The following is a 24522-nucleotide window of genomic DNA, read 5'->3' as shown; positions in this document are numbered from 1 at the left end:
TAGAACCCTGAAGAAATAGAACCCCTGAAGAATGTATGGAATGTATGTTCAAGATTGTCACATTTGTTAAGTTGAATATATTTTCTTCATAAACAATTCTGAACAAGGAAGGAATTCAAAATTTGCATACAGATTAACCAATCTCAGTTTTTAAAGATAAGCATTAATATTGTGTGCATGTGATTGTGTATCTTGTATCTGCCTCTTCTTATCTTTATTTGGTATAAAAGATCATACATCATCTAAAAAGAAAAAGCTTAATTTGTTTACCCTTCCTTTAATTGATTTTTTACCAGAAGAAATCATACATGTCTTATAGCATACATAGCAGCACCAGTAGCTGAATCACAACTACTCCCAAACTCTACTGTCAAATTCCCATAATGCTTTTTTACTTCCTGTTTTATGACTTCATTTCTAGAAAGCAGTGACCCTGAACCAATCAAATTTGTAATGCCATGTGCTTCTAGAAATGACACTGCCATCATACTTGATATGTTTTCAATTAAACTTTTGCATAAAGATCTAAATATAGTTCCAATATCAAGGTTGTCTTTTTTTAGACCAGTAATGGATGCTGTCATTAGTGGATTGTGTCGCTCTCCATAGAGTGCAGGAATGACCTTAACACAATCTGATCCTGGGTTATTTGTAGAAACATCAGCAAGTGAACTCCAAACTTTCTCTTCTTCGATAGTAAACCCTGAAATATTTTTTTTAAAGTAAGTAGTTTAAAGCTAACCATAAATCATAAAAAAATGTGAAAAACATGAGAAACATATCTATTCAGTTAAAAAGACCTAAAACCACTTGCTGATTAATAACATATCCAGGGTTTACAAACACATGCCTTGTGCTTCAGTCAATAAATGTGATGTGCTACTTTTTTTTATTAACATTGAAGTCAACAGGATTAAACAGAGGTCATTTTTAAGTCTGTTCATTTATCAACATTTTATACTTCATCAACAAGAGGCTCCAAGGAGCCTGAATTGCTCACCTGTTTCAATTTTTGCCTTTCAAGGGCAATAACTCTAACAAGGAGTTGTCTGACAATTTTGACTCAAATAAGACTTTTGTAGGACTTATCATAAGGATTATTTCATCAATTGAAAGTTTCTTTCTATTTAATATAGTTTTCAGGATATTGGCTAAAAACTGCTACAAACATCATTTTTCGCTTTCAAGGGCAATTACTCTAATAAGGAGTCATCCAAAAACTTTGATCATTGCAGACCTTGGTAGGCCTTATCATTAAGGTCATTTCAGCAATGGAATTTTTCTTTCCATCTATCATAGTTTTCAAGATATTGACTAAAAACTGTAAAAAAAATAATTATTTTTTACATTTCAAGGCAATTACTCTAACAAGGAGTCGTCTGACAACTTTGATCCAATTCTGACTTTTGTAGGCCTTGTAATGAGCATCATTTCGGCAAATGAAAGAATTTGACTAAACCAACAGTTTTGGAGATGTATACGGGAAAACCTTCTGCCTGACCCCTATGGACTATTTTTAGTATTGGTGGCCATGTTCCTCAATAGATCAAAAATCCCAACATCAGTTCTATGCAGAATACCCTAAGGGACACTCATACCAAGCTTGGTACAAATTGGTCACGTAGTTGCAGAGTAGAAGATTTTTTAAAAGTAATATGTTAAAAATAGACAAATAATATTGAAAAAGGGCAATAACTCCAACATGACTTGACAAATTACATGACAATTTGACCAGTGACAGATCTCATCATGCTAAACACTTTTACCTAGTCAGAATTTGGCTCAACATAACAGTCTTGGAGATATATGTAGAAAACTTCTGTCTGACCCCTTTGTTTCATTTTTAGTAAAATCTGCCATGTTACTCAACAGATAAAAAATCGCTTCATCAGCTCAATGCAGAATACCCTAAGGAACATTCAAACCAATTTTTGTTCAATTTTGTCAAGTAGTTTCACAGGAGAATAGTTTTGAACAATTGTTTAGGATGTTGAGGACAACAGACTCCAAGTGATAGCTCACCTGGCCTCTGACTTCTGTCTAACCCCTATCTTCTTTTTTTAGTAACGGCAGCCATGATCTTCCACAGATAAAAAAACCCAACATCAGTTCTATTCAGAATACCCTTAGAGAAATTCATAACAAGTTTGGTTCTAACTGGTCAGAGGAGAAGAGTTTTGAAAAATTGTAAACGAAGACCACAATTATATTTTTTGCACTTTAATGTGTAGGTGGTTGTTATAAGAAAGAGTTCCAACAATTGACAACAAACATTACTGCAAAAATTTAGAATAATACTGGATAATTCATACACTAAGCACCAGGCTACATGGCAACTTTACTACCTTTCAAAAAGAAATGTTTATGATTATATATTTTTCAGATACATTTAAAATGAGCAAATTTTTGATGTAATGAACTTACTGTCATATATTCAAACCAGTTCAGTATATTTTTTTTCTTTTATTCATTACATTTATGGATTCCTGTAAGTGACATGCAATAAAAAAGTATATATTGCCTGTACGTACGGAGTGCTATATAGCTGTCCATGCGAGACTCGTAACAGTAGTCAAGGGAGTTAAAACCCCCCTTAGTAGTAAGTGCTATATCTAATGCAAGAAATGCATAGTCATGTGCACGAAATATTAAATTGTGCACATACATGTAAATACTTAATTTTAAGTTAAGTTGAGTCGCTAAGGTCCCACCATCTTATAAATGAAATGACTATGGAACTACTGAATGAACTTTTCATTATGAAATGTTTGATCTGCTATGATCTTTGTGAGAGTAAAACCCCTTCAAACTTAAAAATTCATGAATTATTCTGATTCATTGACAACAAAAACCTATTAAATAATATATCTATGATTTCCTAATAGTCTAATGAGCTTAAAGGGGCGTGCAAAGATTTTCACAAACAACTCAAAATAGGTGGATACAATTACTGACCGAATGGAGCATCGTACTTGTACATAATGCATATCCTTGATAAAGATTTGTCTTTCAAATTAAGATTGTTCATATCATTCATTGTTTTTATACCTACCAAACATAGTGGTACACATAGTGATACACATAGTGGTACACATAAAGATATACATAGTGGTACACATAGTGATACACATAGTGGTACACACAGGGGTACACATAGTGATACACATAGTGGTACCCTCTGAAAAAATTGTGTCCATCTGTCTGTTTGTCCCCTGAAGGTTTCCAAACGATCAATTGACAACAAATCAAAGAATCTTTCTGAAACAGTACAGTTGTTAAATGCTATTAAATACAGATATTGTTTAATTTTTAGCATCACTTAATGCTATATGGTATTTGGTGTACACAATTTAATATTACAACTTCTATGTTTTTATACAGTATTTTGTGTGAACAACTTCCTATTTCGTGCACACAATTTAATATATTTGTCTTTTTATTGCATGGCACTTACAGGGTTTCATTTATTTGACAGAATCTGCAAAAACAAATAATATACAAACAAAACATTACATATTCTTTCAGACTTAAGTAGCACTCCAGCTAAAGATCAAGCAAAATGTGATTCATGGGTAAAAGGCCTACATATTTTTATTTTTGATATTTTGTTTGAAATGTCATAGTAAACAGAAATAAACATGTGGTTTTTCATATAACCCGTGCTCTAAGGAGATAAAAATTATATAGAATGCACTGCAGATTTCAAAATTAAGGGAGATAACTCTGTAAATAGCACTCAAATACAAAAAAATCTACTGTATTTTCAATGTCGATTATCTCCTAAGAGCAGGCAGATTTGAATGAATAATTACACATTTCATAGTATAGACCCATAAAACAACTTAATTACAAAAATAAAAATATGTAGCCTTTTTTGGGGTGTATCATAATTTTCAGATTTTGCATGATTCTTACGAAGACAGCTACTTAACAATCTCATTTACAAGTATCAAAACTCACCAAAAACTTGCATCCACTGTCTTAACATAGTGACAAAATGTGCCAATACATTCCCCCCATTTAAACTGGCTGCGATTGCTAGGTAGGTCTCCTCAAAATATGGAAAATATTGCACTGGACATGTGCTGTCTGCCTCCACCGGAACTAATTCTTCCTTGACAGAAAATGCTAATTGACAGGAAGTACTCATGTTCAACACTGTAATAAATATTAAAACTAAGTTCTTAATTTATTTTAAACCTAAAACAAGGGCATAAATATACATGGAACTGATGCAAAGTCTTGTTAAACGTAAATAAGACTCTGTCACTTAAAAATTCATGTATCTATGTGTAAAATAATTCTGTAACTAATTCCTACAATAAATTCAAATTCCTACATCAAGGTGATTCCAGGCCTCATCTGAAAGTATTCAAGTTCAGACTAATGCCTGGGGTTAAAGAAAAAGTAGAATAGTCTTTGTTGGTTTCGTGTGGAAACCTATTAATGTGGAGATTTTGGGTAAGATGAGCATTTACAATTCATCACATTAGGATATTTTGAGACTAAATTAAGCTTGGGCCCAGAATGTGGACCAGTTTCTTAGCATAATTTTGAGTCAGGGTCCACCAAATTTTACAGACTGGACAAGGCTGAGACTATACCCAATATTGCCCTGACAAATGGGAAAGAGGCACAGAGTTAACAAATCCTTATGACCCAAGTTACTTTAACTTCAGCCATGGTTGGCAGGAAATTTAATTCTAAGACAGTTATTCTGACTTCAGGCAGACCTTTCCTTCCATCACTCTTTCCCTAGTTAGCACAAGCTTGTTGGAGAGTAGTTATTTCCAATTTTAAGCCTTTGATACAGGGAGAATTGACACCAGAGATATCCCACTCCTTCTTAAAAGGTTACTAAAGGGGGCCATATTTCCAAACAGAAGTTTATATTAGTGGTGGTAGACTGAGGTCCAGGACCCTCAATTTTTTACCTTTAAAATTACAGTCCTGGACATAGAACCCTTTTCATTGATGCTTTATTGAGTACTTTTGGTTTTCCTCAAGTGGACCATTGATTTCAGAAGTCCTGAGGTCCTTCCACTCTTAAGAGACTGCCAAATGCTAGTTGAGCCTGATAGTGGATGAACACATTTTAAAGAATGATCTTTCAAATATTATTAACATAAGCTACAAATTTCTGATGCCTTTATTAATATCATGGCGTTGTGGCTAATGTATTTTTTTCTCACTGGGAACCCATACTATGCAAATTTCAAAATCTTGCAATCAAATTAGAAATAATACCATACAATATGTAAAATTTTGTGATTTTGTAATGTAGTTCAAAAAGAAAATAGTCTTATACAAGTGATCATGCTGTAAAAACTAAGAGAAATGGTAGTACTATATACAATGTATTAGATAAACCAGTATACATCTGCTTTTCTTGAAGCACCTGATTCAAAACACTGATATATGTTCATATGTTCCATTTCACTGAAATTGTTTTCAATATTTTTTCACAAAACTAAGGAAGTAAACATGCATGTAAAAGAGATGAGATTATGATCAAATTTTAAATCATAAATAAGCTAGACTAGACTCATTTAGAAGTAAAAAGTCCTTAAATCCAGGATGGGGAATTTGATCTTAGCCATCCAATTAAAATCAATGGATAGCACCCTAATTCTGACAGAGAATTTTAAAGTCATATTGCATTTTACCTGCATCTTGAGGCGACTTGATCACAGAATACACAGCACACTGTACATCACCTAGAGCTGCCATTACAGTGGTTCCTGCTCTGATCCCGCACCACTCATGCTGTACAGCTCCAGCTATCTGTCCAGAACCTATCACATAGGGCAACAAATCAATGTGAAGTCCACACTGGCTTAATCTGTCAAACAGAAAGGACGATAAGTAAGAAGGGAATCTGCTTCTAAATTTGATTGCAATAATCAAAAAGAACAAAACTATAATTATTTAACATTTCTTTCTATTTTTATTTTGAGAAGAAAATGAATGAGGGCAATTCTTTACGAATGATTTTTTCATTAACTCTTTCGCTGCAAGAAGGACATATGTGTCTCATGTCAGCAGACCCGGGGAGGAAAATAAATGTCCATTGTCGATAGGCTGCGGGAAGGACACGTGTGTACAATTCATAGTTTAAAGGTTTTCCTTCATGCAAAAAAGTCAAATTTGTTTATCTCAAATCAGCTGTCTTAATTCTAGGTGATAGTTTTCGTTTCCGATGTATTATAAGAAAATAAATGTAAGTAGGACGATATATTTGTACAATCAACGTCAATACAAAACGGTAATTTACATTGCAAAATTTGGGCACAAATGAGTAAATAAAAGCACTGAGCACCTTTTACTGAGCACTGGAAACCCCCTTCCTATTAAAAGCCGCTAGATTTGACCCTGATACATAGAGTACACATCATAGATGTGTGTCTATAAATCTATATACTTAACACAAATGTATGTGTATGTCTATAATCTAGATACTAACTGTGAATAGTTCCATGACATTTCCCTGGTGCTGAAGTACCCCCAGCTGGATGCTAATTGTACCGACATTACTGGTTTTTCTAATCCACAAAGTCCTGCGACAACATAGTCCATTATAGTGCCACTACAATCATATCTATTTATATAACTCTGACAGTATTTATTCAACCATAACATTGTTGCACATCCATGACCAGTTGCGATGGGTAAATGGGAGTCTGGTTTTGGAAGTGAGGATAAAAATTCACTGGAACATCTTTGATCCTGCCATGTAAACAGGTTGCTTGTACCAATGTCAGCATATTCTCCCTTCTCAACCAAATTGTCTACCCTTTCATCAATAACCACATTAGAAAAATGTTTTTTTAATGAATGCTTGGTCCATAACATAACGCCATGCATTTGTCCTGTTATGCAAACTATATCAATCCGAGACCTTAATTCCATAGGTATGTCATGTAGAATCTGTTTTAATGTTTGAAAGATTTTCTGGGGATCCTGTTCAGCACTTTTCACCCCTTCACTACTTGGCACATCAGCATGAGTTGGTCTAGATATGGAATGTAAAATTTTACCATTAGATATATTGATCAAACAAGTTTTCACTGAGGTCGTCCCTAAGTCTATACCAAGACTCAGCTTTACCTCCATTTCTTTATCTTTATCTGTCTCCATTCCAGGTTCTGAAAAAAAAACTGTTCAAAATGGAAAGAGCTCAACAGACTGCTTAGTAGTCATAATTATTTTCAAATAAAATAAATTTCATTAAAAAAATTTTCATCAAATTTTGAAACAAGAAGTACAAGTAGTTTGCTACACATTCTAATGCTAACTTGAGTTTATTTCACCTAGTGTATAAACATTGTTGTTTGACAGTTAAAGTATGAAGTAGAAGACATAGTCATATTCTAGGTTTGTCACTACATTTTGACAAATAATGGCTTTCAGTGTATTTTACAATTTTTTGTAGGACTACAAACTTGTACAGTTTAGAAGAGTTTGGACCATGGCTGGACCCAGAAAATTAATGTCAATTTTCTGTTTTAAAATATTAAATTTTTTTAACTCGTTTTTGAAGTGTTGTTTTGACCAATTCTGAGAAACCTAACGAGTAAACAGGTCTGTCAAAATAAATTAAGTTGATGTTTTGCTATGTTTGCCATATATTAAATTTTGAACTCTGTTTAAATCGACTAGCAATAGAAGGACAATCGACACCAATACACAATAGGCGATTTACTTGTAAGCTGTGTAAATGAATAGACCATTTCAAGTGAATCTCAGGTGATATTTCTTTGTCATGTTCTGCAGAATTGATAAAAACAGTACAACAAAAGTTTAACATAAAATTAATGTAACTTTCTCATATGTACATAATGGTTAGAGTATATTAAGTGAATTTTTAATGGTTAAGAGGAGGAAAAGCAACCAAAGGGAGCAATTTCCCCTTTAAGCCATTAAAATTCACTGACATATTGTTACCAGTTTAGATTTACCTAGTTTTTTATTGGCTGAAAAAATCGGGCATGATTGTTATGACATATGACTTTTTTGGACACCACTGTGCACCACATTTATGACTATAACATGTGTAATGCAAATATCCTCTGAATGGAATATACTGCAAAATCTATAAAAAAAAGATTTTTATGAAACTTTCTACTCTATAGTTTTCAACAAGTTTAGTCTAAATAACTACTTCAATACTTCAGAGAAGATGTTTTTTCAAGCAGTTTTTATGTACATGTAGTTGCTCAACTAAAATTTTAACAAAATGAATTTCTGGGAGAATGGTTAAAATAATATTTGCTGTGGAAATTAGTTCAAAAGAAGCATCATAATTCAGAGGGAGGATCAAGAAATTTATAAAAGCAGGTTACAAAATTTTCCCAAAAAATTGGGGAAGGGGCTTTAGACCTCTTTTTTTATCTTACATTGTTGAGCGTGCAAACCTGCTAGGAGGATTTGAGGGCATGCCCACCCCCAGGAAATTTTGAAAAATCAGATGTCATTTCTGCAATCTGAGATCATCTGCATGATATTTTAGAGATTTATGATAACTGAAATAAACAAATTTTTCCCAAAGAATTAAAAAAAAGACATTAAATATGGAATAAGATACTGACAACTCTATTCTCTTCTAGTAAAACAGCTTCCCTCTCTCACATGACTTATAATCAAGTGATTCTATATCAACTGGAGTTATTGGTGACATTCAAGATGAAGAATTACAAAAAATTGATGCAAACTAAAATTGAGCCTGTTTGAACAATCTTCTCCTACAACATCAACTGGCACCATATAATTAGACCTGTTTTACAATGAGGACCCATCCACTTCGGCTTGTAGGGTGCCATTAAGCATACATGTAGTTATAAATGGCACTAAAGAAATGAGGCTTGCCCTAATGCAAAATCACAGGCAAATGAAATTAATAAATTTTTAGAAGAGCTAAGAATAATGTAGAATTTTCAAAATCTGAGGTGCCAAATCAAACATGCTTGTTTTGATCTCAATTTTTTAAATGTATGCAAAAGTTTGCATTAAATAAAACATCCAGCTGAAACAAATCCCAGTTATTTATTTCCTAGATAAGAAATAGGATTTTTTACAAAACAATTTTTTTCCCAATTTTTAATTTTGACTGTAACTTTGCAACCACTTGCCAGAACAGGTTTTTTAACTGTCTACTGAAAAAAATACAAAGAAACCTAAAGAGTAAACAGGCCTGTAATTTCCTTCTATTCTTAGGGTAAACTACTTTCCTTGAATGTTTATTCTATGATAATGCCAAAAATTTGACGAACAGATAAACAAAAAAATGTTTTTGAAGTGGTCACTAAATTAAAGTAGGCTGGCAAGCTATTTTCTGTCTTAGCTGTAGTTCAACTCAGTATGCAATCTTGCAAGGCTAATTTTTATAATACTTGTAACAGTTATTGAGATATAAATGTCAGAAAAAAATGCCCCAAAATCTGGACTATTACTTAGTTGGTGCCGAAAGCCATTCTATATGGAAAAACTACTGTATTGGGAAACTGAATTCAAATCTCTTCATTGTAGGAGTATAAATTTAGAGGCACCTTATCATAACTGTCCTTTATGACGCTGTATGTAATTGGATATTCATTTTTTTAAAAATGTTGTCTATGCCATCACAAACTTTGGACTGTTTCTACATAGGACATATTGTATTTCCGTTGATTGCACTTTGCATGTACGTGTAACATATATTAAAATGAAATTATGCCGGATTCTTCATACTTAGACATGGGATTGCTTGTGTAGGGGAGTGAAATGTGTAGAATATGGTGATGACAACAATTATTCGCCCCTTTACCATCTCAACCCACAGATGCTAAAAGCGATTTTTTAAAGAAGAATATATACTTGTACTTTAAATCTCGTCTATAGTTAAAAAATTTAAATTCCGTGTCATACTTAATAATTAGAATTGTACCGAGTCAAAATATAGCTAGGCATGCAACTCACCTAGTCCTGTAGAAAATCTGTCTACAACTGAATAGTATAATAAAAGAGACATAATTAAATGTAGTTATCAAAGAGAGTAATTTTGTGGTTCATTCCTTTATTTTTTCTATATCTTGCAATGAATTTGATTGCTCGTTTGGTACTAAGGTCCAAGGATTTTTATATATATTCCTATATTTAACTCCTTGTAATTAAGGTCGTAGTATAATATGCAGCCACACTTGAAGAATATCTGGAGAATGGAAAAGAAAAAAACTGGAGAGTCCATTTTATATTCTGTAAATGAAGTTTTCAATAAATTTTTTTTCTGATTAAGCATTTGCAAAAAAATAAATGTTGTAAGAACAGTAACAGCTAACAGGACCGAGTACTAAGTTATCTTCCATAACTTATACCAAAATGGCTGCATATTATGCATGTGCTCCCCACTCTTAGAGTACCGTCAGTTCGATATATTTGCTACCCGATGCATAAGTAACAATCTTGTCTTATAAACTGACAATTATAGATGATAGACACAGAACTTACTTCTTTCTAACTCACAGTCATAGCCTGATCGATCCAGAAAATTATTTTGCGTCTTAATGTAAAATTGCAGCGCATATATGTGTTTGAACAATTACAACCTTGAGATTACAACTGATACGATTCGGGATACCCAAATATTCAGTTAACACTTGTCCAGAGATGACACTATTTTATTAAGTAAACCTATTTACTCTCGATTCATTATCATAAGATCTATGAAATACATTCTTTAGGTTTCACAATAGCAGTCAAGGAAGCCTTCGAAAAGATTCCGCGAAGTTGGAGCAATGTGGTTGGCAGGAATTTTAACACTTAGTCTAATTTCTGGAATTGTTTGTCAGTGTTGTCCACCGGACCAGTGGGAAGCTACCGAAGATGTCTTTGCAGGACAGAAGAAGGGGAACGATATGTTTGTAACGAGGGTAGGTTTTGTGGATGTATTCGGAATGAAATTAGACATGTGCTGCACTGATATTAAGAGTACTTTTCTGTTATGGAATTTCAAAGCTAAACATACTGCATGGTACGTGTAAAGTTTGATCTACAGATCTAAAGATTTTTATGAACCCCATGCGCCTGATACCGTCCCCTTTTTGACATATGAACACAACCTAAAAACGGCATGATAACCAAGTACATACATGTACATGTGTATAAAGTGTATTTTGTGTATCGCCTATAGGGTATGCAGAGAGTATCTTACGATGCCAAAGGGAAGAGACTAGCAGTCAGTGGCATAGACTACACGAAGAACGTTGCCTCATCCGTCATTCAAGATTTCTCTCAGGTATCAATAAATATATATAGTATATTTATGTTCAAATTCACCTTATGTCTTTAGAATTTTACTTCTGTGTTTTAAACTGTATGCATAAAATCTTGAATTGATCGACTTTAATTGAACAAGATATAAAAACAACAAACAATGACAACAAACAAACAAACATGCAAGGATACAAATGTATCTACACATGGTATTTTACTTGTGAAAATTTGGACAAAGGGTCATGTAAAATGTTAAAAAAGAGCTTTTTGTATCGGTGAAGCATCGAATTTTGTTACTGGAAAGGGGTGCTTCGGAATTGTCTTCCCTGGATTTGTCTCAGCGTTAATTTCTGATTAAAGTAGAAATAGATAAGGACAAAACATGTTCCAACTGGTACATTGTATATTGCATATTTTACCCTTCCAAAGTACTGTAAGTAATAAATATATCATTCGGTTTGTTTAGTTTTCTTTCTGTGTTTATATTTTGTTTTAGGGCAAAGAATACGTATGGAGTAATGGGGTCTGTCGGATCATTCCAATCGGGACATTTAATCACTCGTGTATTCCACGTATGTCATATTATAATAGTAATTAGCTTCCTGTTTAGTATACTAGTATGAAAAATAGAACTCTTGTAAATTGAAAACAAAACATAACATTTTCGACTCGTAATATAGTCAATCATTATACATTTTCGTGACTTTAAATTTGAACAGTTCATTAGACCGATACATGATATTTCAACTTGTTTGAATTATAATGAAATAATAGCTTCAGCTGGAAATGATTTTATGTCGCATTTCCTGTCTTCCGTCTTCTCATGTCAGGCTTTTGAGCCCAGCTTCGCTCCCCCTAACGTTGAAGGGGGCCAATCTCGGCTCAAAACCTCGACTTGGAAGGAAAAATGTAGAACTAATTTATATACTTTCTATTCTACCGAGTACAATTAAGCCTTGTCTTACAGTTGGCGCAACACATTTAGGCAAAACGTTTGTTGGTAGATCTCCTGATACAATTCCTGTCGATATGTATTCGTTCAGCGACACACGGTTAAATGGCACGACAGCGTACGTTACAGTTGGGCCAGACTGTACTCCAATAGAGGCACATTTTGCTGGAACGTATCCAAACGGTAGGTGCTCGGGCGTTAAACCACAATAATCAATCAATCCAAACGGTAGGCATGTCCACTTGCATGATAGATATTGATCAATTAGCATAGATTTGTAAGGTAGACTGGTTTACGACCGATTTTATGTACAGCCCTATGCTGTTATTATAATGAAATAACTTTTCAAATAGTAGCACGAATGGTGTCTTGCAAGAAGCTGGAATTGCACATCCTTCCGGAACAATTAAGTTCACTCGATTTTAGTGGGGATCGTTTGTGAGTGTGTGTGAGTGTGGTGTTTTTGGTTTTGGCTCTTTTCTGTTGTACGATTTGTTCTCTGTGTTGCCCGTTTGATGTCCCCTGTTGTGTTTTGCCAAATAGAAAAGAGAACCGTTCAACGGATATCTCGGTAGGGTTGAACGTAACAAATGCACTAGCGTATAATCAAACTGCATAATTATAGTAAATACTTTCAAGGATATCCTCTTGTTGGTGGCTTTGGTATTCCGAAATCTCTGATTTTATTTGAAAGAGTAATCAAGGGAACCAAGATTATAGCGGTTATCAAAAGAATGTAATCCAGGGACAAAGACCAAACATGTAAAACAGACATACACAACAAAGAACATAAAGTAGCTAAAATCATACACACAAAGTAACAAAATCAAATGAGTAACTCTGACTCCACTAAAAACTGGGAGCATGGACCAGGAGCACCGGTAGGGTAAGTGTCCTCTGCTTTTCTAGAAACACCCGCCGAGTTGCTCATAAAAAAGTCCGGGGTAGACGGAAGAGGAAAGGAAAACTATGTCGCAGTTTTCATGGCGCAGATGGATACACCGTAACGATCCACGAGTTCATGATGACGACCATAAAACTTCTGTAGTGATGACTTCAGTCTTGTAGCAACATAACCCTGTTCTAGAAGCCTATTTGTTAGAATTCTGGCGCGATACAAAATGTCTGTGTAGTTTCGGCAAGCTCTGGCATAACGTATGAGTTGTGATATGAACACTCCATACGCAGGTGCTGAAGGGATGTTGTCACAGATGAATGGAAAGTTGACAATCTTGAACGAAAAGTCATCACGTTTGTCGTAAAGTTTGGTCAATAGTTTTCCGTTACCATCAATTTGACATTTGACAACTATTTCGCTTTTTCGAACATTAGCATATGTTTATATCATTTATAAATGAGTGTGGATCAGAAGTCAAATATTCAAATGTTTTAAAGCAAAAACAAACAAGTAAAACAAAACAATCACTGTTAAACAAAACTTAAAATTTCAAAATGAAGGGAACAATAATGTTATTCAATACAAGTTTAGGTGGTGCTTGTCGGACATGTGCCATATACCTCAGCAAGAAATTATATATTACACTCCGCTGTATTAACTACGTTTGTTTACGACGAACAATAGATTCGTGAACTTCATCACGTTTATATACATTTTGTTTTAAACTGCAGGTGAAGGAGGTTACACAGAAGTCATTGTGTTTTCTAATTTCACAGTGGGGATAAACGACGAATCCGTGTTTACTCCTCCAGAGTTTTGCAAGTCACAAACAGTAAGTTTCATGAGATCGATTTTAACGATACAAAACTGTTTTTGTCTGAAATCTGTTCTTGGTGATAATCATACAGTATACTGCCATTGTCAAACGTTTTGTTAATATTTATAAAAGATACCCTCACAGGGAAAGAAAGAAGAAAACAAGGTAATTATGTGATAAAGATATCGCGTTTTCATTCATTACTAGGCGACAACCTTAAAATAAAAAAAGAAATTGGATTTTGATTTCCTTGAAAAACTGTTGAACTTTTTTGCTCATCAAATTCATGACACTAAAACTGACATCAACACAAAGAGAAAAGATCGTTTAGGTGTGCAGCATTGACACAAGACATACGTGTCCGACATTAGTTCTGACAAATGAACAGCATACTTATACTTAAAATACATGTATCTAATTTTTTATTCTTACTGTATAGGTATCGTCCGGAGTCGGTAGAAAAAGAAGAGGAGTTCCATATTTCTAACAGAAATCTATTAGTACACAAATCATGTATAGTTTATTTTCAAAAGTTAGCATTGACTCTTATCATATATGAAACATTTTCCCCAACGGAATGCTCTTTTAAACATTTTCCCAAAACCATCTACCCCACATCAGTCACTAGATTTTGGATCTAGGACGTCAAATGTTTAAAATAATTTCAAATTCTTATATTGATGTCCATTTTGATACAATCATACAATACGTTATCCATATTCAACAAAGTTGTTGTATTTGTCATCACTAGATTAAAAGTCTTAAAAATATATGGACATACTCGTGATTGAAACGGACTGGAGCCGTATGAATGTGTTAAAATATTTAAGAAATAATTCGATTTATAATAAATGGAGTTTTTAAGTTTCAACATATGGGTAAAAAAGATGTCTTCCCCAAGTATTCAGCATCCAATGCAGATGCGTTTGATTGGAAACTGGCGAGTATGAAGCATGCTTACTTATAACACTACTAGACAAACAATCACTGCTGTTACCATTTACAATCGTTTTATGACTGATACTGACACAAAATATCTCAACCAACGTTAATTTACCTATGAGAAATACATTTTGTTTATCACAAAGTTAAGAAATGTTGCTTCAGTCATTTTTTGTCGATCTGAAACAAACTAAAATATTTAGTTAGAAATTTAGTGGCTATGTAAACACTTTTTGGTTGAGTCAGTTAAACAATTATAATGTCAACGCTTTTTAGGTTAAGTAAGACCAAAAGCGTCTATCACAACATTTTTTGATTTGAGGTAGAGAAAATGTGTACACCTCGACGCGCAAAAACGTTTGATTAAAAATTCAGTGTCTTAGTCGATACTAAATTTGCATTGATGTTTTATGGCTGTCTACTTCAACGCATTTGTGTCTGAGTTAGACAAATTATGTTTTTAAGGAACATTTCAACTGTTGATTTGGCCAAAATGTTACCGAATAAAACAAATTAAACGTTTAAGTTGAAATGACTTTTGCACCAGTTTTATTTTGACTGTCCATAGTCATCATGGTCATTGTTTTAATCAGCAATGTATTTGCTTTGAAATAATTTAAAAAAAAAATTTTTAGATTGAGGACTTTTTTTTTTTTTTTTTTTTTTTTTTATTTTAAAAAAAATATGAATTCCATAAATAGCTAAATATGCCAAGCGCATTATAGTAAATTCTAAAGTTATAAAGAAATAATCATGTTAAAATCTATAATAAATGAGTTGGATTGCATTTCATGGCGTGTATTTTTCTGCGAGTCATTTATGTAGTTCTGGAAACTTTATCGAAAAAAATTATCAAAAATGACTGAAGAAATAGGTGATGTGTGTATGTAGTACAGTCATTGTTGGACAAAATAATCACATTTGGATTCATGACAAAAGAACCTTAACCAGTTCATTGCAAATTTTAATCAAAATGAAAGAGTTATCAAGGGAAACAAGGTTATAGCGGTTATCAAACGAATGTAATCCAGGGACAAAGTCAAGCCATGGAAAACAGACATACACAACCAAGAACATGAAGTAACTAAAATCATACATACGAAGTAACAAAAGCAAATGAGCAACTCGGACTCCACTAAAAACTGGGAGCATGGACTAAGTGCACCGATAGGGTAAGGGTCTTCTGCTTTTCTAGAAACAACCGCCGAGTTGCTCATAAAAAAGTAAGTCCGGGGTAGACAAAAGAGGAAAAGAAAACTATTACACGTTGAACAAATCAGTTTTCATGGCGCAGATGGATACACCGTAACGATCCACGAGTTCATGATGACGACCATAAAACGTCTGTAGTGATGACTTCAATCTTGTAGAACATAACCCTGTTCCAGAAGCCTAGCCTGAAAATTGGCTATTTTATATTCCCACTTGGAAAGTGGGAGGTACAGTGATGTGATTGTCCGCCCGTCCCTCATTCCATCCGTCATTCCTTTCGGATCAAATATTTCCGTAACAGCTGTCTTGGCTTCTTCGAGAGGGGATGATTAGATATTTGGTATATAGCTTAAGCATGATGACTTGTACCATGTCTCCTTTTTCAAGCTTTCTATGTCATCTATTTCCTGTTTTCTGTTACAATGAACAGACCGACAGATACATAGTAATATTCGATAACTTATACAAATGGCTGCATATTGTGCTCCCAATAGCTTCTTCAGTTCGTTCTTTTTGACCATGCATGAGTACCATTCTTGGCTTTAATTAAACTTACAATAATAGACGATAGACACACTTGTATATAATTTACTTGCTTCTAACTCACATTTTATGGCCTGATTGATCCAGAAAATTATTGCGTCTTAATGTAAAATTGCAGCACATGCATGTGTTGAACAATTACAACTAAAATATTACACTGATACGATTCGGGATACCCAAATATTCAGTCAACACTTGTCCAGAGATGACGCTATTTTCTTCAGTCAACATATGTTCTGTCGATTCATTATCATAAGATCTATGAAATACATACAATAAGTTTCACAATAGCAGTCAAGGAACCTTCCTTTAGGATATCGCGAAGTTGGAGCAATGTGGCTGGCAGGAATTTTAACACTTTGTGTAGTTTCTGAAACTGTTGGTCAATGTTGTACACCGGACCAGTGGGAAGCTACTGAAGATGTCTTCACAGGACAGAAGAAGGGAAACGATTTGATTGTTTCAAGGGTATGTTTTGTTTTGGGGATTTATTCAGAATTGAATTAGGCAGATGCTGCACTGATATTAAGAGCACCTTTCCGTTTTGGAATGTCGATCCTTAACGCATCGGTATATGAAAAGTTTGATCTACAATAGACATATTATTATAACACTGAAATCATCCTCTTTATGATATATGCTGGCATACCAGTATCCAAAATATACTAGAAAAACTGTGAACAAAGGATACTTGTCGATACCCCAGTGTCTACTCTCCCCTCTAGGAACCGTAAGGGAAATCACTGAATTCATTCAGATTGAGATTCAGAGGATATTTCATCATGTGATTTTTTTTCATCAAATTCTATATAATGCCTTTAGAGGAATTACAGATAAGAAAATGACTATTTTTGACCAATGATATAGCCTATGTCTTGTCTCAAGAAACCAAAACAAAAAGTAATTTGGATAAAAAAATCAAAAATGGAGGTCTCAAAGGATCATGTGATGAATAATGTGAGAAACTTTAATTAAATTCCATTCAGTGATGAATAGAACTGAAGACAGATAGCATGATTTATTATATATCAACAATATGAGAATTGTATAGACAAAGGAATTCGGACTAGACATACAAGGGGTGTTTAAAAGGGGAGTAAGGGTATAATGATATATATATAATCCTAAATTTTGACAAATTTAAGAGGCATTTTTTTTAATTTCATTGATTTCGATGCGAGTTCAGCTAATCATTTTGGGAATAGGGCAGGGAAGCACATTCTGAGAACGGCATGATAAACAATATCATATATGTTGTATTTTGTGTGTCGTCTAGGGTATGCGGAGAGTATCTTACGATGCCAAAAAGAAGAGAATGGCAATCAGTGGCATAGACTACACTAAGAATATCGCCACATCGGTCATTCAAGAATTCTCTCAGGTATCTATAAATAAACATATAAACAGGAAGTTTATGTTCAAATTTACTTTATGTCTTTAGAATTTTTCTTTTGCGTTTAATACTGGATGCATTAATTCTTGATTTTATTGAAACAAGATAAAACAAATAAACAACCAAAGACAACAAACAAAAACATGTAAAACTTGTTTCAAGCATATCTACACATGGTATTGGAGTTGGGCAAACGTATAAGGTAATATAAAAGGAGCTTTTTGTATCCTTAATCACCGATTTTTTTTTCGAAAAAGTGTTCTTCCGAATTGCCTTCGCTGAATATCTTTCATGTTGCACTATACAAATGAGATTCAGGTGCACTGTTTCGTGTACAAGACTGACCCGGTCTAATTTTGTAAAACTTAAAAATGAAATGTGAAACTTGGTGAAAATATTGATTGTAGGTAGTAGTAGAGTATTCGTACATGAATAGATGCAATACTAGTAAAGGTAAAGAGGCCTAAATGCACGCTTTAGGCTATCCGGAAAGATTCAGGTCCTCACTGGATTTGGTTCGCTTCCCTGCACCAACTGGCTGTTTTTTTAAATGTAAAATTTCGCATGAACTTAAAGAATTAAAATTATGAACTAATGAGCAGAAATAGGTACACTTTTTATTTGTTTTTTAACAATAATACCATGCCAACTTACTTTTTCTGGCAGTTCTTAAGTGCCTGATATTTTAGAAAACCTGTTTTTTTGACAATTATTTTGGGAAGGCACCCAAAATTTGTTATGAAAACTGATGTATAATTTTATTATGTTATCATGGCTGCAGATTTTCATAACAAAATGATGATAAAATGAACATGAAATGATGATGAAATGAAAAAGGGATGGGACACAAGGACAATGGGGTCGACAAATAGCGAGAGGTGGGTAGGGCCGGGCAATTTAGCCTCCTGTGGCAGAGCCCTATTGTTCCTACTCCGGGAGAATACCACAGTAGGGTTCTTTAACGTGCGAGGAACGTGACATCTTTCCTAACACGGTGCACCACTATGGCTTGCGGTCAGGTTTTCCGTATTATAGCCTGACAACCCCAGCATGTAACACACCAGGGTACCCCATTCCACCACCTGGGGAACACATCCCAGTTGCTCTGTGGGCAGAGCGCCCTAGCCCCCGGCTAAGGTTCTGAGCACTATTTAGTCGCCTTTTACGACAAGCTTAGCGCTGCTGCAGGCCTATTCTTTCAACACCCGGACCTGCACGGGGCATTTCCATAATGTAAGGTTTTGAAAAATATATCCTTTTAGAGGAAGAAAATGTTGGATTTGTTGTTTAAATGTCTCAATATAGCTTTATTTCCACAAATTATCATAAAGTTATCTGCAGTGACCTATCTATATATCTATATAGTGGAACCCCAACGTTAATTCCTGATCAAAATAGATAAGAAAAAAAATGCTTCAATGAAAGCTAGATAATGTTATATAGCATTTCACTCATCCAAAGTATTCAAAGCATTTAATATATCATATAGGTTTCGTTTTGTGTAAAGTTTTGTTTTTATGTTGTTTTAGGGCAAAGAATACGTATGGAGTAAAGGGGTTTGTCAGATCATTCAAATCGGAGCATTTAATCAATCGTGTGTTCCACGTACGTTATATTATAATAGCCAAGTGATATTTATCAATAATATGTAAATCTGAATACGAACTGATAGCTCTCTGTTTAGTATACTAGTATGAAAAACAAAATTCTTGTTAAGTGAACATCAAAACATATACAGCTTGTAGTTGTCAATCATAACATGTCAGTGACTTTAAATATGGAGCACTTCAATAGATCGCTACTTGATAATGCAACTTGTATAGATGTTTGCATAAGGTCGGATTACGATGAAATAATAGCTTACGCTGAAATTAATTTCATGTCGGATTTCACATCTTCTATCCTCTCAGGTCAGAATTTTATCCCACCTTCGCTCTCCCTCTCAAACGTTTGAGGGAGCGAAACTCGCCTCAAAACCTTGGCTCGGGAGCATGCAAAAATGCTGAACAGATTTATATTCTTTCTATTTTACCGAGTACAATTAAGCCTTGTTTTACAGTTGGAGCAACACATTTAGGTAAAACGTTCGTTGGTAGATATCCAGATACAATTCCTGTCGATATGTATTCGTTCAGAGATCCACGGTTTAAAGGCTCGACAACGTATTCTACAGTTGGCCAAAACTGTACTCCAGTAGAGGCACATCTCGCTGGAACATATCCTAACGGTAGGCATGTCCACTTGAAATCCATTGATCAACTAGCATATATTTCATAAGAAGACTGCTTAACTTAAGGCACAGACCTATGCTGTCAATGATATAATTCTGCAAAGAGAAGCATTAATGTTGCCATACAAGAAGCTGAAACTGCTCGCTCTTCCAGAATAATGACGTTTATTCCATTTTAGCAGGGGTCGTGCTTTTCGTTTGTGAGAGTGCGTGTTTATGTGAGATTGACGTTTTGGCTATTTGCGTGGTACGATTTGTTCTCTGTGAGTTGCCGTTTGGTGTTCCCTGTTGTGTTTTGCCAAATAAAAAAGAGAATGGGTAGCTCGGTAGGGTGAAACGTAACAAATGCACTGGCGTATAACCTTAATGCAAAATAGTAAATACTTTCAAGGATATCCTCTTGTTGGTGACTTCGATATTTCGAAATATTCTCTGATATTGTTTGACAAGTGATTTTTTTTTCAATATTAACGTCCGTCCCTCATATTTATGAATTAGTAACAATCAGAAGTCAAATATTAAGAAACAAAATCTAAAAAGTAAAACAAAGCAAAACAATCACTGTCAAACAAAACAATATATCAACTGAAACTTTCGAAATGAAGATAACAATTATCTTTCGGTGTTGCTTGTGTGACATCTGCCATATACCTCACGAAGAAATTATACACTCTGCTGTTCCTTATTACGTTTTTAGATTCGTGAACATCGTTAATTTATATGTTTGTTTTAAATCACAGGTGAAGGCGGGTACACAGAATTCACTGTGTTTTCTAATTTCACAGTAGGAATAATCGACGAATCCGTATTTACTCCTCCAGAGTTTTGCAAGTCACAAACAGTAAGATTTATGAGATCAATTTTTAACGATACAAAACTGTTTTTTTTTGTCTGAAAAAAAAATAAAAAAAAATAAAAAACATCTGGTGAACCTTTGCTCATCAAATTCCTGGTAATAAAACTGACATCAATATAAAGAGCAGCGATCGTTAATGTGCGCAGCATCGACACAGGATGTAAGTGTTAAATATTAAAAATGAACAAAAATAACAGCATATTGACCTTAGTACTTGAAAATTTTTTTTTTAATTCTTCATGTACAGGTAAAGCCCGGATTCGGTAGAAAAAGAAGAGGAGTTCCATATTTCTAACAGAAATCCATTAGTATAAAAGTCATGTATAGTTTATATTCTAAAGTTTGCATTGACCTGTTTTAAACATTTTCCACAACGGAATGCTCTTTGTGAAATGGTCAGACATTTCCCCAAGCATCCTACACACACCTCAGCCGCCTAATTGATTTTGGATCTAGGACGTTAAATGTTAAAAGAAATAATAATATGGAAATACTCCTGCTTGAAAAGGATTGGAGCCGTTTGTGCTAAAGAACATCATCTAAGAAATTTATCGACTAATGATAAATGGAGTTTGTAAGTTTCAACATGGGTACAATGGATGTTGTCCCCAGGTATTCAGCACCCAATGAAGATGTATTTGATAGTAAACTAGCAATTACGAAACATGCGGACTTATTTGCTCTGAATTCATAATTTTACCAACGAAAACAATCTAGCTGGGGGATTTGTTATTTTTGTTTAATCTGACCAGTAAACCAGTAAATAGCGAAATATACCAAGTGCATTATAGTACAGAAGTAATTATCTTAAAATCTTTTAAAAATGAATTTCATGGCGTGTATTTTGCTAAGAAAACATTTAAACCTGTGACGAAATCATAATTTTACCAACCAAATTTATAAAAAATGACTGATGAAATAGGAAACTCGCGTACTCGCGTATTATAAGCTGTGAGCTCCAGTAGGTTACCCATGAATTGTTAAGACAGCTCGTTGGGAAGATGAGGGTCCCCGTTAGCCGAAGAGACAATAGCCAACATGCCAACAGATCTGTTGACTTTCTAAATAATCATAGACGGTTACGGGAGCTTATAAAACGTTGGTACGATTTTCTTCATCTATATTATGCAATAAATGTTTGTATCGAACTATATTTCTTACGGTTTTTGTTTTTGTTTTTGTTTTTGTTTTGTTTTGTTTTTGTTTTGTTTTTTTTTTGGGGGGGGATAATTCTGTGGTTAATAGGTAAAATCTATTTTTATGTTGGCGTCCAGGTCAAATACACACTCTGGGTAGTGGTGTCACAAAAATTCCGGCCAAATTGTTTTGAATTTGTGGTGTATTAGTCTCAACGTCATTCACGTTGGTGGATGGATTTTCCTTTTATGGTCATTTGCATATTGTTCCTTTAAATGTTTCATCAATGCCAATTTGGCTGCATGACAAAGAAACCGAAACAATCCATGGCAAACTTTAATCAATATGAAAATTGGCTATTGTCTATTTTCAACATGAGACACTGTAGATTTACACTCGACCTTAAACACTTCAAAGGTAACTTATATATAGCAGTTATGAATTTATGCCTAAGAGAAAATGACCTAAATATGCTACAAAAATATGATTTCAATCCCCAAAAATCTTTTTTTCCGTTCTGTACCTTGCCTACAATTATTATTGTATGTATATAATCTTTTTTTTTTGCGGAGGGGAGGGGGGTGATGGTACAGATATAGTGCTAGAACTAAATGTATGTCAGAATTGTTTGTTTCTGTTTACTTTTACCATGTATTGACCGAACAAACCAAAAAATGGGCGATTTTAAAGGACAGACAAAAGCACGCAAGAAATTAATAAATCCCAACTGAAATGCTGTTCCACAAATGATGCAAATACGAAAAAGAAATTAATATCATTCTAATTCAATAGTTTTTTATATGAACATTCATACCAAGTTACGTTCCAATAGGTGAAGTGGTGTCAGAGAAGATTTTTGAAAGAAATAACATAAAAAATGGCGAACAAAAACGTCGAAAAGGACAGTGACTCCAATAAGGCTTAACAGGATAAAATAAAAATTAACCACATCATGCTGAACACTTGTACGTAACCCTTTGTCATAATTTGGCTAAACCTAACGGTTTTGGAGATGTATTCGAATAACTACTGTATGGCTCCTGTGTTCTATTTTAGTAACAGCGGTCAGGTTTTTCGGCGGATCAAAAAGTCCCCATATCATAGTGATTACTATAGCCTGTTTCCCAAATAGTGGTGGGCCGCAATTAATATTTTTACTAAATTTACAAAGAAAACGAGCCCAATATTACAAGCCCTTTAAAATAGGACTCAATATGGAAGGAAATACTCATTTAGAGGCTTTATCCAAAACTATGGTTAACTTAAGACGCCAAGAATTTAGTTGTATCTGCTACTATATGACTGACATTTGTTTAAATTTAATATCAATAGTTTATGGGTCATGTACACACTATGTGTACTTGAAAGAATTGTTAACTGGCAAACACCTAAATTGTGGAAAATTTATTCTAGTAAATTGGGAGGATTAGGGTTGAGGATTGGAGGTGCTTGGATATATCAAATTATTACTATTATCAAGAAATTTATGTAAAAAATGCTGCTCTCCTCATCAGATGAATCAACTGGTCTTGCATCATTTAGAAAAATAATGTTGCAACCCCAATTAACTTGCTGTTTCAAATTATTTAAGTCCTCCAGTTATTACAAAGACAATTTTTATGATATTCAAATCACCTGTTACAGCGTATCTGGTCGGTAATATAGAAAAAAAATGACAGTTATTCTAGAAATATGATGTAATATCAGTCACTTCTTGCAAATATTAGTTATGTAGGTTATTGATTAAAGCATCAAAGCCTTTGATAGAGATGCAGAAAATAGCAATGCACTTGTGGATTTCAACCCTCTTGTACAATTCATAGAGATCCATTTACTTCTACTCAAGTTATTGTCTGGAAAAAGGATGTATAGAGATGTTGATTTTGAACTAACATTATACAAATGCAATATATTTTGTTCATGGACAATCAGATACCATGAAGTTAAAATTAACTTTTAGTTGTCCCTGACAGTACAGTTGCACGAAGTATTTAAAACCTAGAGAACTAGATAATTTTAGATTATTTTCACATTACCTGTATAAACCACAGCTTCACAAATTATAAACAAATGTATGTCAAGCAGTGAAAGGGCATCTAAAAAGTATTTTTTAATTGAAATATCTTTCCTCTGAATAGAAAAGAGACATGCTCAAACACTTAACATCCTAATGTAAAGGGGGGGAAAGATTTCTGAAAAATGTAAATATTTCCAAGCAATAAAATAAGTGGAAGGTGCTGGACTTATCCACGGTTAAAATAAATAATTTAGTCCTAAAAAAGTGTCAATAAAAAG

At 34.0% G+C, this 24522-nt stretch overlaps 3 protein-coding genes across 9 annotated transcripts; 2 read left to right on the top strand and 1 right to left on the bottom strand.

Moving 5' to 3' along the window:
• Positions 1–261: 261 nt before the first annotated feature.
• Positions 262–16750, bottom strand: LOC148607779 (sedoheptulokinase-like). 7 transcript variants are annotated; one of them, XM_088547027.1, is made up of 6 exons: positions 10483–10579; positions 7959–8092; positions 6464–7145; positions 5667–5842; positions 3961–4158; positions 262–703 (listed from the first exon to the last, which is right to left on the bottom strand). In XM_088547027.1, exons 3-6 carry the CDS (start codon positions 7135–7137, stop codon positions 303–305), a joined length of 1449 nt encoding a protein of 482 aa, XP_088403153.1. In that variant the 5' UTR covers positions 7138–7145; positions 7959–8092; positions 10483–10579; the 3' UTR covers positions 262–302. The 7 variants fall into 7 exon arrangements, with proteins under 7 accessions (XP_088403153.1, XP_088403155.1, XP_088403152.1 ...); XM_088547024.1 differs by lacking the exons at positions 7959–8092; positions 10483–10579 and adding exons at positions 3053–3258; positions 9727–9769 and having other exon boundaries at positions 447–703; XM_088547029.1 differs by lacking the exons at positions 7959–8092; positions 10483–10579 and adding an exon at positions 16676–16750.
• LOC148607780 (uncharacterized) lies at positions 10624–14785 on the top strand. The gene is made up of 6 exons (XM_088547034.1): positions 10624–10904; positions 11165–11269; positions 11744–11819; positions 12215–12382; positions 13829–13929; positions 14354–14785. The coding sequence occupies exons 1-6, from the start codon at positions 10770–10772 to the stop codon at positions 14399–14401; spliced, it is 633 nt and encodes a 210-aa protein (XP_088403160.1). The 5' UTR covers positions 10624–10769; the 3' UTR covers positions 14402–14785.
• Positions 16751–16757: 7 nt separating the features above from the next.
• On the top strand, positions 16758–22243 carry LOC148607778 (uncharacterized). Its single transcript, XM_088547035.1, has 6 exons — positions 16758–17079; positions 17888–17992; positions 19534–19609; positions 20064–20231; positions 20975–21075; positions 21338–22243. The coding sequence occupies exons 1-6, from the start codon at positions 16945–16947 to the stop codon at positions 21383–21385; spliced, it is 633 nt and encodes a 210-aa protein (XP_088403161.1). The 5' UTR covers positions 16758–16944; the 3' UTR covers positions 21386–22243.
• The last annotated feature ends 2279 nt before the right edge of the window (positions 22244–24522 follow it).

This window comes from Perna viridis, chromosome 9 (assembly GCF_037379345.1).
Source record: "Perna viridis isolate PV_CMFRI_1.1 ecotype Kerala chromosome 9, ASM3737934v1, whole genome shotgun sequence".
Lineage (NCBI taxonomy): Eukaryota > Metazoa > Mollusca > Bivalvia > Mytilida > Mytilidae > Perna > Perna viridis.
This window is presented reverse-complemented; position numbering and strand designations above follow the sequence as displayed.